The following is a 16,493-nucleotide window of genomic DNA, read 5'->3' on the forward strand; positions in this document are numbered from 1 at the left end:
ATGTTTCTCGACAAAAACAATGGCCCGAATACAGTACGGTTGACGTTTAGCCATCCTAGCTGTAACTTGTTATGAAAACTAACTTAACTACATGTATTATGTGGGCGCGGTCTCAAGTTGAAGAGCTCATGAATATTAATGACCTCGATCAGTTCCACGTCACACTGATAAGCTTTTCTAACTGACCCGATTTCTCCGCTTATTTCTTATCAGTGGCTAGAGTTGACAGAGGAGGTGGAAGTTAATTTTCACATTCACAACACAACACAAACACATATGGACCTAACACATATAAAAAATACAAGTAAAAACGGTTTTATGTGGAAGGGCCTCTTTAAATCCTTCTTTTAAACGAAGGCAGATTAATGCAGACAATATTGTCATTAGATGTTGTGTCTTTACCTCAGATAGACAACGTATTGTTACAGTTTTATTTCTGTTCTAGAGATTGATCTTGCGCTCTTTTATTACACTTTGGTTAACGCGATCTGACACACACGCACGCAAGCACACACTCAGTAAAGTTGCCTAATCACAGACCAGTACGATGCAACAAAGTTGACCAAGCCACAGAATATACCGGATTATCTAAGCATCATATCCACGCAAAGGCTGCTCAAATGCGGCACAAAATTTTGTACAGTCTATCATGCAGACTTTCAAACAGCAAACATGGAAAACAATAAAAAGCACGACTTACACAGCATCCAGCTAACGTTAGCCAACTCTATTTGCCATAAGTGCTGGAAAAGCACACAGACTGTAAACTAGACTTCAATCACTTCCTGCTGCCCAATCTGGTCCAAACTCCTTAATCCTTTATTTATTCTTCAACTGAACGCCTTGTAAAGGGTAATTTTGTAAAGATAAAATCATATTTTCTTTCACTGATCAGTACTGTAATTATCTGTTACATGGCAGTCTGCAACGCGGTTATGAGACTCTAAGAACGATCCTATCACATGACATATAAAACAATATTGATTTGCTAACAGTGACGGCTCGTGACTGCTCATCCAAGGGGCGCTACTTCAAAACAAAGTGTTCGGAGTGTCATGGGTGTGGTTCCCTTTCCAAAATATGTGTTCTGCATGTCAAGAGATCCTGTATGCATCACGTGTTTTGTCAAAATAAGTGCCAGCTGCACACCGTTTATGATAAAAGAGACGCTCACGTTCACAAAATACATGCAAGACACTCCTTTAACAGTAAACTTTTATTATGCGTGAGATTATGCGAGTATCTGGAAAATGCGAGCGTCTCTTTTATCATAAACCCTTTAGACGCATCTGCAGCAAGCACTTATTTTGGCATGACATGTGATGCACACAGGATCTCTCAAAGCACAGAACACATATTTTGAAAAAAGGAACCACACACATTATGGGCTACACACGTTGTGATGAACTTCGCATAAGCGCCCTAGAAAAAATAAGTCACCGGCCACCGCTGTTTGCTAACAACAAAAGTGGGAGGGTTTGAGGCAGAGATGCTCACAAGTCTCTGAGCTCGAGTCTGAGTCAAGTCTGAAGTCTTTGAGCTCGAGTCCAAGACAGTCTGAAGTCTCTGGGCTCGAGTCCAAGTCAAGTCTCAAGTCTCGTTGTAACAAATAAAACTCTAATAACAAAGAAATTATAAACATTTATAAAAAAATACAAAGTTGCACATTAAGTAAGGTCTAAAATAAGCATTAGGTACAGAAATTAAATTAAATGGATAATAACACTGTCGTTATTGTACAAACTAAATATTATTATTATTATTTTTAGAGCAAAAGAAGTCATTTTCTGTTTGTCTTGGGTTGTTTGATTAACATAAATGACACAGACTTCAGTAGGTTAATTGAGGTTACTGTCTCTTTAAGAACAAATAAGTCCAGACTGGTTTCTGACTGGTTTCTTAAGACATAAACAAAAATGTTTTTATTAGAAAAAGAATACTGTGAGATCCTTTTGTGTGTGCCCTGTTAAGAAAAGAAAGATTTTATGTTGGCTTAACTTTTGAAACACTTCTCTCTGTATGTGCACTACTGAGGGCACTTAAACGCATGCTCAAACATAGGCGGAGGGCGAATTCCAAACAGTGCTTCAGGAAGAAGATGCAGCAGTCGCTTCACATATAAACGTTACGTTGTTTTTCATTGCTCTATTCAGCAAATGTATGTTAATGGACTACAGTATGACACAAAGTAGCGCAACTCTGGACCTGCACACTCAAAAAAATATTTTTGCACCTTGTCTAATTTACTTAAATGAAACAAGTTAACACAACACATTTTTTTAATTTTTTTGTCTCAACCTATTTTTATAATTTTCAATCTGCTTAAATTAAAAAAAATTACATGAACTTAATCATTTTATATTGGGACCACATTAATGATTTTTGTTGCTATTACTTACTGGGCCGTGAATCTGTATTTCCCAGCATGCTTTGCATGCAACTGCCTTTGGAGAGTAATTTTTTTAATTAATTGTTATTTTATGCATTTTAAGGTAAAGAGAAAGACTTTAGTGTTTAATGTTGGTTTATCTTATTGATTTAGAAGAGTTTGTGTTATATTTTTACAAATTGTTTGGTTACCATCGTGCAGAAGAGTGGCACTTGTGGTTAAGTTGTAGATGTGACGTATGTATTTCTTTAACTGTGTTAATGCCTGTTTGAAGATCAAACTCTTCTCACATGTTCATCCAATGTGTCATTAGCATGCTAACGTGTGCTTATGCTAATTATTATTATATAGAAACTGCCAATTGGGATAACTAGACTTTTATGCTTGAATGAACTTGTTTTGTCTTTGTTGAACAGACCAGAATTAATTGCGTGGAAAAGTTTTCCTTAACTGAATTAAGTTTTTTGAACAAGATATTGAAAATATATTTATTAAGTTGGTGCAACAAAAGATCAGATTATTTGTTTAAATTAACTTATTGTATTCTTGTTGTACAAGCCTAAACTAATTTCGTGGAAAAGTTTTTCTTAATTCAATTATGTTGAATGAACCAACAATTTTTTTGAGTGCTGGAGCACTTGACCACCTTTTTGCGGTTAAAATGTTTAACCATTTAAACAATTGCAAGCCTTAGAACCACGTTAATGATAAACTTTCCCTATTTGAATTGCATATTAATCCGCGAATCGCATGCGAGCCGCACCGCGGATCCTTCACAGCACTACCCAAAGCTTCAGATGAATGGCAAAGCAGCGGCTGGTGCAGTCGACATGTATGTTCGTGGCCGTTTCCTAAAAATAAACATTGTTCACGAGTCGCGCGGCTCGAGTCCGAGTCGAGTCTGAAGTCTTTGAGGACGAGTCTCAAGTCGAGTCTGAAGTCACTGTGTGTGCGACTTAAGTCGCACTGAAGTCCGAGTCTCGAACTCGAGTCCCCATCTCTGGTTTGGGGTGCATCCCAAGGCAGATCTGAAACAAGCCAATTAGAGCTCAGCCCAAGTCACATGCTTTTAACAAATTTACTGACCTACATACACACTCGTTTGGGTGGCACCCTAGACACAAACACATGAGACACACACACAATGAATAAATTTTTTAATAAATTATAACTTGACTAACAGTGAAATAGTTCAACTAAATGATTTTATTTTGTATTAATTTGCACTATATATATAACTTTTTGGTAACATGTTAAAGTAGTTTTCTTCTCTGACCAACTTTAGCGGGGCAGCGCCCCTATTGACCAGCTGCCACTGCAAGCTAATATAACATATGTAATAAATAAATATTAAATATTAATAGAATGTGCTTTGGTGGGCAACTTACGGACTCTATTAACCATGAACTGACATGAATAACTGTATTGACATAAACCATGAACTAACATGAATAACTGTATTGACATAAACAAACATTATCAAAGATTAATTTAAATAACTTTTTTGCAACAACAATTATAAATCTCCCACAGCATTGGGTTTCCCACAGTTTGGTGAGTCATTGGCAATGCTCATTAGGGCGTATTGCCGCTCGGTTCTTGCCATCTCGCTCTTGGCGATCTATGTGTCACACAATGCCAGTTTGCATGACTGAGACCCCCTGTGAGCAGGAAACGCTTGCAGCTCTTTTTCCCACCCTGCTCTTCCGCAGCAGAGCACACGGGCATTATGGGCCGTGTTGCATTACCCTGCCGAGGCATTCCTCAAATTTTCATTCCCAACCCTTCAGTTATTGGTTCCCACAGAGCATGGGGAAATGCCCTCAGGTTCAAAACTATTTGTGCAGAATCTGCTTGACTATCATGTTGTCAAGCTTATTTGTAGCAAAAGAATCCATGCCACAATAGGAAATTACAGCACTAACCCCAAAGCTAAATGCACTTTCATCTCTCAGATAACGTCATCATGTTCAGTTCGTGGTTAGTCTGTAGGTGGCTCGTTTAAAATAACTGTAAAAGCCAGTTTTCAGCTCCAAAGGTTCACTGACACTAACCAACTTGGAGTTGGTGCTCACACATATGTACTTATTAATATTCCCCTCAACATAAAGAAACAAGAGAGCGCAAAAGAGAGAAGCCACCAGATTATACAAATACAAAACGCATGCAAGACTGGTTCCCAATACTGTATGTACTCATCAAACTTGAATCACACTCTCTTTCTTCTCTCTCTCTCTCTCTCTCTCTCTCTCTCTCTCTCTCTTAGTTTGTTAATTGATGCACAGTGTATACCCAAGGATGGAGTTTTGTTTTATTCCAGGAAGCTTTGAGAGAACACAAATGCCAACATAAGAGGAAGACCCTGCCGACTGCCATGTGTGCAGATCCAAAGGTCCACAGCAGCCCATGTCTGCCCACCACTGGCTCTCTTCAGTGCGTGCGAGAGAAAATGCCAATTTTATAGTGGTTTCTCTGGTATTCTAGCCAGAGGATAGATTGCAATGATACTTAGTGTTTTCTCTCCGTGCCACTCAATTATCATTAGAGTAGAGAGAAGAATTTTGACAGAAAGCAGCCGCAGAGAATTCTGCTAGAAGAATGGCGACCATGAGAACATCGACCCCTATTATACTGAGCAGCAATTCCTGTTTTTATATATAATACCTGGCTAAGAACATAATTTAGAAGAGTTAAAAAAATGCATACACATACACAAAAACCTTGTTCTCCTGTCTCAATTGAAGATTTAAAAATATATATATTTTTATTATTACATTTTTAATCAAAGCTAAAACATATTTAGACAGAGCTTCATAGTTGCACCAATAAATAAAAGTCGATTACATTTTTAGGTCATTATACTGCATATACATTCAGACATGGATTTTTAAAAAATGGAACAAACCATTCACATTACATATCAAATTATAATAATATTATTGTATATTGTTAAAAACTATTGATTACAACTTTAAATGTAGAATGTAAAAACCATTAATTTAAGTATTTAATGTCACACTGTTATATTAGAACTTTAAGCAATTGAATGAACTAATTCCATAAAATTATGTACTTTGAAAAGACTTGGAGATGCAATCTGTAAAAGCTGGTGTATATTAAACTATATTAATTAAGCTGTTCATAAATAAGTTATTATATATTATGTGTCTTTAAGCATTCAAAAGGACAAAGCAAAGCTTTTTTATTTTACATTACATCTCCTTTAATCCAAAGCGACTTGTGCATTTAAGCTATATTTGTATCAGTATGTGTGTCCCGTGGGATCCAACCCACAGTTGTGATGCAATGCTTTACCAACTGAACAAGAAGAACAGAATATGCATGCACCGCGTAAAATCAGTTTTTATGTTTTGTATGTATTTATTTATTTATTTATTTGACAGTTGTTGTGCTGTGTTGTTTCAGTCTTCTATGAGTTTATGAGCGACTGTCATATCATCATCATATCATCACTTCCTGTCAAACCCAACAGTAAAAGGGGTGAACACACATAAACACAAACATGAATGGACACACACAAACGCACGCACACACATTTCACTTTTGACCTAACTAAATAAACCAGCGGTTAGATTAGATCTGTTGCGGACTGATGCTGAACTTGTTTAAATACTCCTCACAAAATCTTTTCCTGTATAAACGAAAGCAGGTAGGCTACTGTACAACACACGCATGCATTATTAAGTAAGAATTAAAATTGTTATTGTTGACCGCTGAAACATTAAATATTAAAACAAGCTAAAATAACATTTAATAGTATTGTATTGTATTGGATCCCCATCATAAACTCTTAAACACGGACTGTTTGAAGGTCAGTGTGGGTGAACATCCACACATCCCAATGCGCGTTTCGGACTGTTTTAAATGCTATAGGCTAAACAAACTGCACTTTCATGTTTTTTTTCCATCCAAAAATGAATGTCTTAATGCCTTATATACATCTGCATTCACCCTTTTAAATATCAGTAGATGATTAGACCAGGAATATGGGGCAAGTGGCCATTGTAGCCTTCAGCTAAACTTAAACAGTCAAACTGTCTTATCATCTGAAACTGTAACATAGCAATTATACCATAAAAATCAATTCTCTCCAACCAAACAAAACGGCATTCAATAACAGAAAGCTTCAAACCTGTATGAGTCCTCTATACGAGATATATATTGCTTATGATGCTTTAGGGAGCAGCTAACTCTCCTAGAGGGCCATTGACAAGTTTTCGCCGGCAAATTAAAAAGCCATCCGCCATGATTTTGTTGATTACAGCACTGCCTCAAATCAATGAAGGCAATCAGAGTTGTATGTGTAATCCCATCCTTACCCATTCACATAAACAGCAGTTCAACAAAAATATACGCGCCCACCTACATGGAGAGTGAAAGTGATGAGGACTGGGTGCCTACACCATATCCAGACTGTTTTTAATTACATGACAATGCTATATGATTGCAGTGACGCGTGCAACAAACACTTTAGGAGCTTGACTCATGTGAATCGTAGGACAGCAAGATTAAAGATTAAATTAAAAACTTCTTTATTCAAAGTCTAGGCTATATTAGTTATGCTAATGGTTGTCTCATGACTGTTGTTACACTTCTAAAATAAAGGTTCCCAATTTTTGTAGAACCTTTAACAGACCCTTTAAATTGCAGAAATTATTATTCTGGTGGATCAAGTTGAACTTTTAGAAGGAAAGTAAATTAATATTAGTCTTCTTTTTAATTGAAAGATTCGCTGCGGAACCAAATTTTAGGTTATCGGTGAAACGTGTACAAACGTACTCCCACACATAAAGGTACAAGAGGTTTCAAAAAGTAGGCTACACCTTTCATGTATATACAGTAAAGAATGCATATTCGTACCTCAAATTTACATGTTGGTACCATACAGATATCTGTCTAGATATTTATGAACCATTTTTCTTCAAGTGTCGAGCCTACCTGTTAAAAAGGTGCAACGAGAAACCCTTTTAATCATATTTTAAGTGTGCATGTTTCGCAAGTTAACCTAGCACCTTATTCATGTAAATTAACTGGTTTAATTTAAGTCAAATTATGACGTAACATGACAATAAAACATGACTATGGGTTACACCAGTCCAGCACCAACATATCTAGCGGGTATTTAAAAAATGACGATACAATTAAGCTTAATTAATTAAGAAATTACAATGAAAGAAGAAAAGAAAATAATATTTGCACTTAAACTTCTTAATGCGGCAATACCACAGCCATAGCATCTTGTTTGGTGATATTTTAAAATCTAAAAAGAGTTCATTCTTTACGGATGAAGACGTGAGTATCCCATTTATTAAAATACATAATTACATTAAACAGTACACAATGTTATAGACCTGACAGACAAAGAGATACAGTAGATCGTGTCAGATATTATAATAGAGTTCAACACTTGCTTTGTTTTACTTCCATAAACCAGTTCTAAAATAAAATAAAATAAAATTATATAAATTATATAAAATAAAATAAAATAAAATAACAAAAGGAATATAAAATATCGTTTTCTACAACGCAAATGGGTAAGTTGGATTATGAAGGCTAACATTGAACTTATAGAACTACATGCAGCCAAAACCCTTGACGGATCTGTCTGTCACGCTTCCTTTCAAACAATTCAAGTCCAGCCTTTAAGTGAAGCTCCGGAGTTCACTGTGCGCCAGAATTAGACCTCTGTTTTCACAACGAAAAGTTAAAAATAGTCGTCATAACACTGACAGGTAGGCGTGGATTCATGATGGACTCACGATGGATTCATGATGTAAAAAAATAAATATCACAGATAAATTGTGAACATCATTGTGCCCATATTACATTTTTGCATTAAGAAGCTTTGTTATTATTTGCGACATATAATAGCACTATACAGAATTAAATTATATGTGTGCAATATGCTTACGATGCAGGCTATTTAATTCAATCTACTTTATTCAAGTTACTTGGAAAAAATACTTGAACAATGCAGGGGCCTATTTGATGCACTATTTATTCTTTCCGTGCGTTTAAAATGTGTCTGATTATACGGACTATATTTTTCTGTCAATATTTTTTTATACAGGTAAAATTAAAATAAAGAATAATGCATCTTGTTTAATGTTCTGGACTAATGTAAATAAAAGCTTGTGGTGTCGGTGATCTATTACATAATGCAAAATGAGGCATGTCCTGGAGATGGAACAATGTGTCTTTCCTCTCCATAAGTGTAAAATATTTTACTGAAAGACGTCATGGAAAACACGTTAACAATAAAAACATAGGACAAAGAAAAATATGTCAAATTTTTAATAATAATAATATAATTCGAGGTGTAACCAAATTGTTGACCACACAGACGAGGTGGAAATAAAGTACTTTATATTTTATAAATATTGGAAGAATTAAAAAAAAAAATTCAAATACGTTTTACTTTAAACCATTTTACACTTTACTTTAAAACACCTATTTTCAGTATTTTTCTTTAAAAGGATCTCTCATGGAGATATCAGATGTGATTAATGCGGTTATTTAAAAACAAGTTGCTTTTTTGCACATTCTCGGCGGCTGAATCTGTGGGTTACTGTAAAATTTAAATGCGTGAATCATACACATACACCTCTTTTGAGATGTGACGCTGAACATGCCCTATTCGCCATGTTTTACATCACAGATCGATGAAAAACGTCATGCTATGAGGACATGAGAATGCATTTCTTAAAATTATGTTTAGAAGGGATGCCATTAGCGAAAGTGTGCGAGGTGGGTAGTATAAGAGGTGTGTTGAAGCTAAAGGTCCCCTAAAATTGAACTCATCAACCATAATTAAATGCAGAAGGAACGAGCACGCTGGGTGGTCCATAGCGCTAAAAAAAGTATGGGCCCCTTTCCAAGCATTAAAAACAATACCTCTATCAATATACATTCCTGCTTTTAGCGGCACCAGGGTCTAAAGCTTCAGGGTATTAGTTGATAGTGGAGATTATGTATGCCTGATTTTGTATCGCTTCTACGACAAGGTTTCTGCCCATACAGTTAATCCAAAAAAGAAAAACCCACAGCATTCCTCACAACATTCTTCTAGCTTACACATTTACTGACTAGCATCTGAGCTTTTATGCAAGTTTTACATGACTCGAAATGTCGCTTGAAGTACTATTACTTTCCTACCTTACTTTCCTTGTCCTACAAATAACTTCTGTGCAATGGTCACTCACATCATGTGTATCCTATCGCATAGATTGAAAGACATACACATTTAGAATGAAAAAGCATTAAATTATCGTAAAATATCATACCTCTGAAAAATGAAGCCAGCCCGCGAAACATTAACTGACCAGGACCAAGAGACCAGGAATAAAGCAAAGACAGTACGGAGAATATTATAAAGCAACATCTCTCATCGCAATGTTTTGTTCATTCTGATGCGTATTGGACAATTTACTCGTGTGTTATTTGGATTAAATATGACACTTTAATTTGAATGAATGCTGCTTGATGATATGATAAAAGGCTCGTGTCCTGTCCATTATGATGCTCACATTTAGGCAGTCAGCAGGTCAGACGTGTGAAATGACGCTAAACCCTTTTTAAGCAGAAACTTTGTAGCTGCGTGATGTCTCGTGTATCGAATAAACTTGCCTTGATTAGGTGATGCAGCGATATAGCTGATGTGGACTGCAGTCGTCAAATGAATTTCCATGAACGCAGTCCAACCCACAGCTTACATCCTTTAACTCAGACACATATCAGAAAACTCTAGATTGTTTTTTTTTTAAGAAAAATGGAGACGTGACTCGCAATGTAATTTAGCTACACTAGCGAAGCTTTTGGTTGATTTTTGATTTAAAGAAGAACGGGGAAAATGTTTACATTCTGCAGTATAAACATCCTGCCCATGTTCCTGTCTGTCTGAAAAAAAAACTAAACATGCTTTTTATCCGGTTATTGATTTTCTTAGATGAATGGACCTCTCATATAACTTAACGTATTGTATCTCTTTTTTCTTTTTTTTAGAATTTATTTAAATAATTTAACACGTTCTTTATGTTATTGTTTTATTGCTCATTTTATTTTCCATAAGAAACATTGAAAGTCGCTATTGATAAGAGCAAATGTTACACATACTCCATAAATACTAAAACATAGTTAAAATACGGTAATCATCAAGTAGTAAAAGGTTAATTTATTACAAAATAAAACATATTGTTTTTGAAATATTTTTTAAAACAAACAAACATCAATCAAATCAATAATATGCATCGAAATAATTAAATACATTTAAAACTGTAAGACTACAAAAGCACACCGTATTTAAAATGCTCTAGTTGTGCTTGTGTGTGCAGATGTTGGTAAAGCCCACCCCAGCAGAGTTAAAAGTGGGAGGGACACTGGGCGGCCCCTGAGCGCCTCTGACGTGCACATGCTCAAGAGCCCAAGAGAAGCTGATGGAAACAGATAAGTAAAAGCTCAAGTCCTCAAAGAAGAACCAGAAGACAGGATCCGAAGCCGAATGAAGCTCTTGCCCCGTCAGTGTTTCGTTTTAAGGTGGGTAGTACTATCACAAGGGTAGTGCGCAATACCATTACGCATAACAAAAGGAAGTCCATCGAAGCACGAGTTAATTTGTCTGTAATGAGAGCAGCGTAAATCGCAGTTTATTTCGGATTTTGTCTTGCGCGCGTGAAGAATGACGGCTGAAGTGCAGCAGCCCTCCGTGCAGACTCCTGCCCACAGCAGCCCCATGTCGGAGAAACCCCACGGACAGACGCCTGTGATGGAAACCTCGTCTTCCTCCACCAACGCCAAAACCAAAAAGACGAATGCTGGAATTCGCCGCCCGGAAAAGCCTCCGTACTCCTATATTGCACTCATTGTAATGGCCATCCAGAGCTCTCCAACTAAACGACTGACGCTAAGCGAAATTTACCAGTTTCTTCAGAGCCGCTTCCCGTTTTTCCGAGGTTCGTATCAAGGTTGGAAAAACTCCGTACGTCACAATTTGTCTCTAAACGAGTGCTTCATTAAGTTACCGAAGGGTTTGGGCAGACCTGGAAAGGGTCACTACTGGACCATCGACCCAGCCAGTGAGTTTATGTTTGAGGAGGGATCTTTCCGCAGGAGGCCGCGGGGATTCAGGCGCAAATGTCAGGCGCTCAAACCCTCCATGTACAGCATGATGAACGGGCTGGGATTTAATCACATACCCGAGTCCTACAACTTTCAGGGGGGCAGCGCAGGCCTGTCTTGTCCTCCAAACAGTTTATCTTTGGAGAGTGGAATTGGAATGATGAATGGACATTTGGCCAGCAACATGGAAGGAATGGGCTTGGCAGGACACTCCATGTCACATCTGTCAACGAACAGTGGACATTCCTACATGGGGAGTTGCACAGGATCCTCGGGGAGCGAGTACCCCCACCACGACAGCTCTGCATCGCCGCTTCTCGCCAGCGGGGGAGTTATGGAGCCCCATCCCGTGTACTCCAGCACGGCCTCGACCTGGCCACCGACGCCCTCCACCTCTCTTAACAACGGCGGGTCTTATATTAAACAGCAGCCGCTCTCCCCGTGCAACCCCGGTGGAAACCCACTGCAACCCAGTTTACCTACTCACTCATTGGAACAGTCTTACCTGCACCACAACGGCCATGGTACCACCGACCTTCAAGGTAAGGTTTTCAAGACACACACTGCTTTATATAAATCTGAATCCATCTGAAGGCCAACTTAAATATTACCCACTCTCACAGTACAAAAAAGTACAAAAGCTTTCACTGGGACGGTACCCTTTCAAAATGGTCCTAACATGTATAATTGATAACAATATATATCTTTGAGGTGTTATCATGCATCCTTTAGGTGAAAGTATAATTATACAATTTCACATAATTTTGGAAGGGTACCGCATCAGTGACCATTTTGTATATTTTCTTCCGAGAGTGTACCACGTGAAATCACAAACATTTACGCTTCTGTCCGTTTATGTTGTTCAGACGTTTGTTATTAACATTTAAGTTACTGTGCCGTTACCTTAGCAAAAATAGTCCATAACCTACTAAATAAGTAATTGTTTTGTAGAGCGATTGGTGACTTTATTAGCATTGTTCAACAAATCTGTGCGTATTAAAAAAATACCTTACATCTTCATTACAGTGACATATAAATACACAAGCATTAAAGCGTTATACCAGCCTGCTGTAACGACCACCACAAAAAAAAACTTTGCCACGAGCCCCGCAGCAGTGTGTGTCCGTGGGGATTCGCGTGCAAGTAGCCTTGCCGTCAATTAAATACGATCCCACCCAGATCTCTAGACTTCCCAATCTTTCACATTAAGACATTAATACGATAAGACAGTATCACTCACTACAACTATTTGCTATAATTGTAATCTGTAAGACAGAAGTTCCTGCATCTTAAAAAATAACGAGTCTCAATTTAAAACTGGTAGCCTGTCTTTAACTAATGTGTACATAAGATAAAGATTGAATAAATTATATTTATTGTGAACATGCGTGTCGTCATAAGACTATTTTATTTTTTAATGTTGCAAATGTTTTGTAATGTTTTCAAATTTCATTATGTTTTATAATATATTATTTTGTTACGACATATATTATATTATATATTATATTATATTATAGTTTGGGTACTAATATCTACACTAAAATAGAATTAACTTTAAATACATTTATTTACACAATTTCTAGAAACTACTTGTCCAAACTGCTCTTCTAAAAGTTACTTCAAAGTGTAGTTTTAGGTAGCAAAACATTAACAATTATAATGCTTTATTAAACAAACACATGTTATTTTGTATACAAAACTTTACGGTTTGAAGACTGTAAAAGATTTTAAAACATTACTTACCTCTTTTTGCCTTGGGGATAAAATAATAATGACGCTAACAATAACAACAACAATAATAACAATAATAGTTGCTGTTATAAACACTTAAGACAAATTAAAGGCAGATGACGGTAACATATTTCTGTCAAGCATAAATTTTAAATAAATGGAACACATGATAAAATAAATTAATGTAGTTAAATACATTTGTATTTGCACTCAGTATTCAGTAATAATGTTTTGTTATTTTACGTCTCTCGGCAGGTATTCAGCGCTATCATTCCCAGTCTCCGAGCATGTGTGACAGAAAGGAGTTTGTCTTCTCTTTTAACGCCATGACCTCTTCAGCGATGCATTCACCAGGGAGCAGCGCGTATTACCACCATCAGCAGGTCTCCTATCAGGATATCAAACCCTGCGTGATGTGACAGCATTCTAACATGCAGTACTCTGCTCAAGCACGCTCTTACAATGAGCAATAACAAAACCGTGGAGTGCTCTGTACATGGGCTCCTGTGGAAAGGGACTTGGATTTAAAAAAAATGCTGTAAATTACTATTCAAAAGCTGACAATGGAAGAATTATTTTAAAAAATGACAAACATAAAGGAGCACTCCAAGGAGGCCGGCTAGGTACTTCCAGAAAAGGCTAGGTGGAAAAACTACAGCCTCAAATCTCTGCGATGAGAAGATCAAGGCCAGAGCATCTGATTTCCAACAGCTCGGTACTAAACTCTACTGGCGGATGACCACCGCTCTCTGAGATGCGAAGACGAGTTTATTCATGATGAGATGTTCATGCATTGTTGTTCACAAGGAGTTTTTTAATAAAACATTTCATTTCACTATAAGTTGGTGAATACCAAAGTAAAAACGGGAAATGAAGGCACTTTTAAACCCTAATGCGCAACTTATTTATTCTGTTGTCTAATTGTTATCTTTTAGGCTACAGTTACAGCCACAGTATTGATCGCATTATTGGCAATATTTGCCCAATGTAACATGAAGATTTATTATAAGCACTGCTAGTTATTTTGATTGTGTTTACTTAGTTGTACATATCCATATTGACACGTCTTATTCATCAAGCACTGTATAAACTGTATATGGGTAGGAAATATCTTATAGTAGTTTTTTTTCTGTTCCAATGGCTTTAAATATTATGTAACACGTTTACGAAAATTAAAAAGTAACATGGCATTGAGTTTGCAAAAGTTTTTCAAACATTATTTTCTAAAGAAGACGGGTGTTTGTGGATTTGATCATTAGATTACACATAGTTTTCTCTTTTAATCATTTAAAGCGTTATTCGGCAAACCATTACCTAAACAAACGTGACCACGATTTAACAGAACGAAGAATAACAAATAAATAAAGAAACGAAATTATAGTTAACATTGGTCAGTTATAAGAAGCATTTACTGTAAATGCAAAATTGTGAAAAGCGCTTTAGAATTAAGTTTCGAATGAAATTGAATTTAATAAGGATTTTCTTATTATTATTATTGCCTTGCATTCGTTGTCATTAATATTTCGGTCTCCTGCAGAGACTTCACATATAAGACGCTTTCTTTTTATTGTCAGCCGCAGTGTAAACTGTTAGAACAATGTTTGCATATATTATAAAAAAAATAAACACTACCGCACCTTACACAAATGAAATATCACGAGAACATTGATTTCAGGCATTCCAGCTGCTCATATTTAATGTGTAAGCGGCCAAGATGTGATTGGAGACTGATCAAAAGAATCCTTCAAGAGAGAACAAATGGTGCTAAAGAGTGACTGCAGTGATGTTCTGACTAACATTCCGTATTAGAAATTTCGTGATTATATGTGCACAAAAGAAAGATATTAAAGCTGAAGAATCACTTATATTTTTATATACTATATTAATGTGACAAATATATTAGGTCAAACTGTAGTAAATATAATCACATATAAGGAATAATACTGACGTGTTTATGTTTGTATGTGAAACTATATTGCCGATAAAATGTTTAAAAGCTTTAAATATACCACCTGTATTATTCTTTAATGAAAAAAAAAACGGGTCGTATTCTACACGTTTATTGATTTAACGGAAATAACAGAAAATTGTTTCGATTGGGGTATTTATTCTGATTTATTGTACAAAGGTTTTGCTACATAAAATGTAATTACACTGGGGAACTAGTAGACTCTAAGAGTTGTTATTTTTACAACAATATATATCGGATAAAAAAAATGTTTGAATCATAACTATTTACTCAATCAAGTAGGTTCAGCTATATTGGGCTTAAATTAGAAAACATATGGTCAAAATACGTATTGGCCGAGCATCCTCAAGGATCCGCAGTGCCGTGACCATGAACCGAACTCAATCCGACTCTCACTTGCATATTCAAAGGACCAGTAAGCTCAGGGGCCACACATAAACACACAATGGAGCCTATAGCAAAATAATGTTGACCCACACCTTTAAGCTCAGCCAAAAATCGCAGTTACTTAAAAAGCTACTGGCGGACACATCATATCTTCCAAAATATTCTCAAAGCTGCTCTATTCTAAAACCTATAGAAGCGGTCTAAAGACGGTCGAATAACCATTTTGTCTGAATTGTTCCATAAGGAACCTTTAACGTCTTAAGAAACTTTCTCTTTCACAAAAGGTTATTAAAAATTAGAGAAAGAAATGGTTCTTCTAAAAATCTTTGACTGAAGGGTTCTCTGATTAACAACAACAACAAATGCTCACATATGACATCGCTGTAGAGAACGTCAAAGCAACGTTCTGTTACTGTTTATATTTCAAAACAATTTAACAATTTAATAAACATTCATGTCGGTAAATATTATGTAGTGACCGTTTTGAATGAGGCACTTGATATATTGTGAATATATAATACTTATACTCATTATTTATCGACAAATATTATATATATATATATATATATATATATATATTTTTTTTATTAAGTCAATTTAAAATTTAAAACCTAAACAAAACAAAGCTTTTGTATTCTAAAGAAATTTTCTCAGCGCAACAACAAATAAAACATTAAAGTATATGTAATAATGTAGTAATGTGGCAAATCATTTCCAAAATATACACCACAAAAATACCTTCACTGGCTACATTTTTGCCTTTTTCGAAAAATTTAACTAGTGAAAAAAAAATGAATCACTGAAATAAATATTACAAAAAAACTCTATTAATATCCATTAAATAATTCAGTAGTGTAAACCAGTTACTGTTTTACTTATTTA

General features: G+C 36.0%; 1 protein-coding gene and 1 long non-coding RNA gene across 3 annotated transcripts in view; one reads left to right on the forward strand and one right to left on the reverse strand.

Annotated features, from left to right (window-relative positions):
* LOC129418634 (uncharacterized) overlaps positions 1-10,361 on the reverse strand; it is an 84,357-nt gene extending 73,996 nt beyond the window's left edge. Inside the window, exon 1 of one of the 2 annotated variants that reach the window (XR_012357611.1) lies at positions 10,037-10,361. This is a non-coding gene — a long non-coding RNA (uncharacterized lncRNA). The remainder of the gene's footprint in view (positions 1-10,036) is intronic. The other variant, XR_012357610.1, reaches the window with a different exon arrangement.
* A 485-nt stretch (positions 10,362-10,846) lies between these two features.
* On the forward strand, positions 10,847-16,076 carry foxf1 (forkhead box F1). Its single transcript, XM_055173411.2, has 2 exons — positions 10,847-12,066; positions 13,511-16,076. Exons 1-2 carry the CDS (start codon positions 11,085-11,087, stop codon positions 13,672-13,674), a joined length of 1,146 nt encoding a protein of 381 aa, XP_055029386.2. The 5' UTR covers positions 10,847-11,084; the 3' UTR covers positions 13,675-16,076.
* Positions 16,077-16,493: the final 417 nt, after the last annotated feature.

This window comes from Misgurnus anguillicaudatus, chromosome 15, assembly GCF_027580225.2.
Source record: "Misgurnus anguillicaudatus chromosome 15, ASM2758022v2, whole genome shotgun sequence".
In the NCBI taxonomy this organism is placed as follows: Eukaryota; Metazoa; Chordata; class Actinopteri; order Cypriniformes; family Cobitidae; genus Misgurnus; species Misgurnus anguillicaudatus.

Bases quoted from the DNA above. Each gene is read 5' to 3' on its own strand.
- foxf1 (XM_055173411.2), top strand. From the start codon at position 11,085: ATGACGGCTGAAGTGCAGCAGCCCTCCGTGCAGACTCCTGCCCACAGC. The intron at 12,067-13,510 runs GTAAGGTTTTCA...GTCTCTCGGCAG, and splicing joins TGGTACCACCGACCTTCAAG to GTATTCAGCGCTATCATTCC.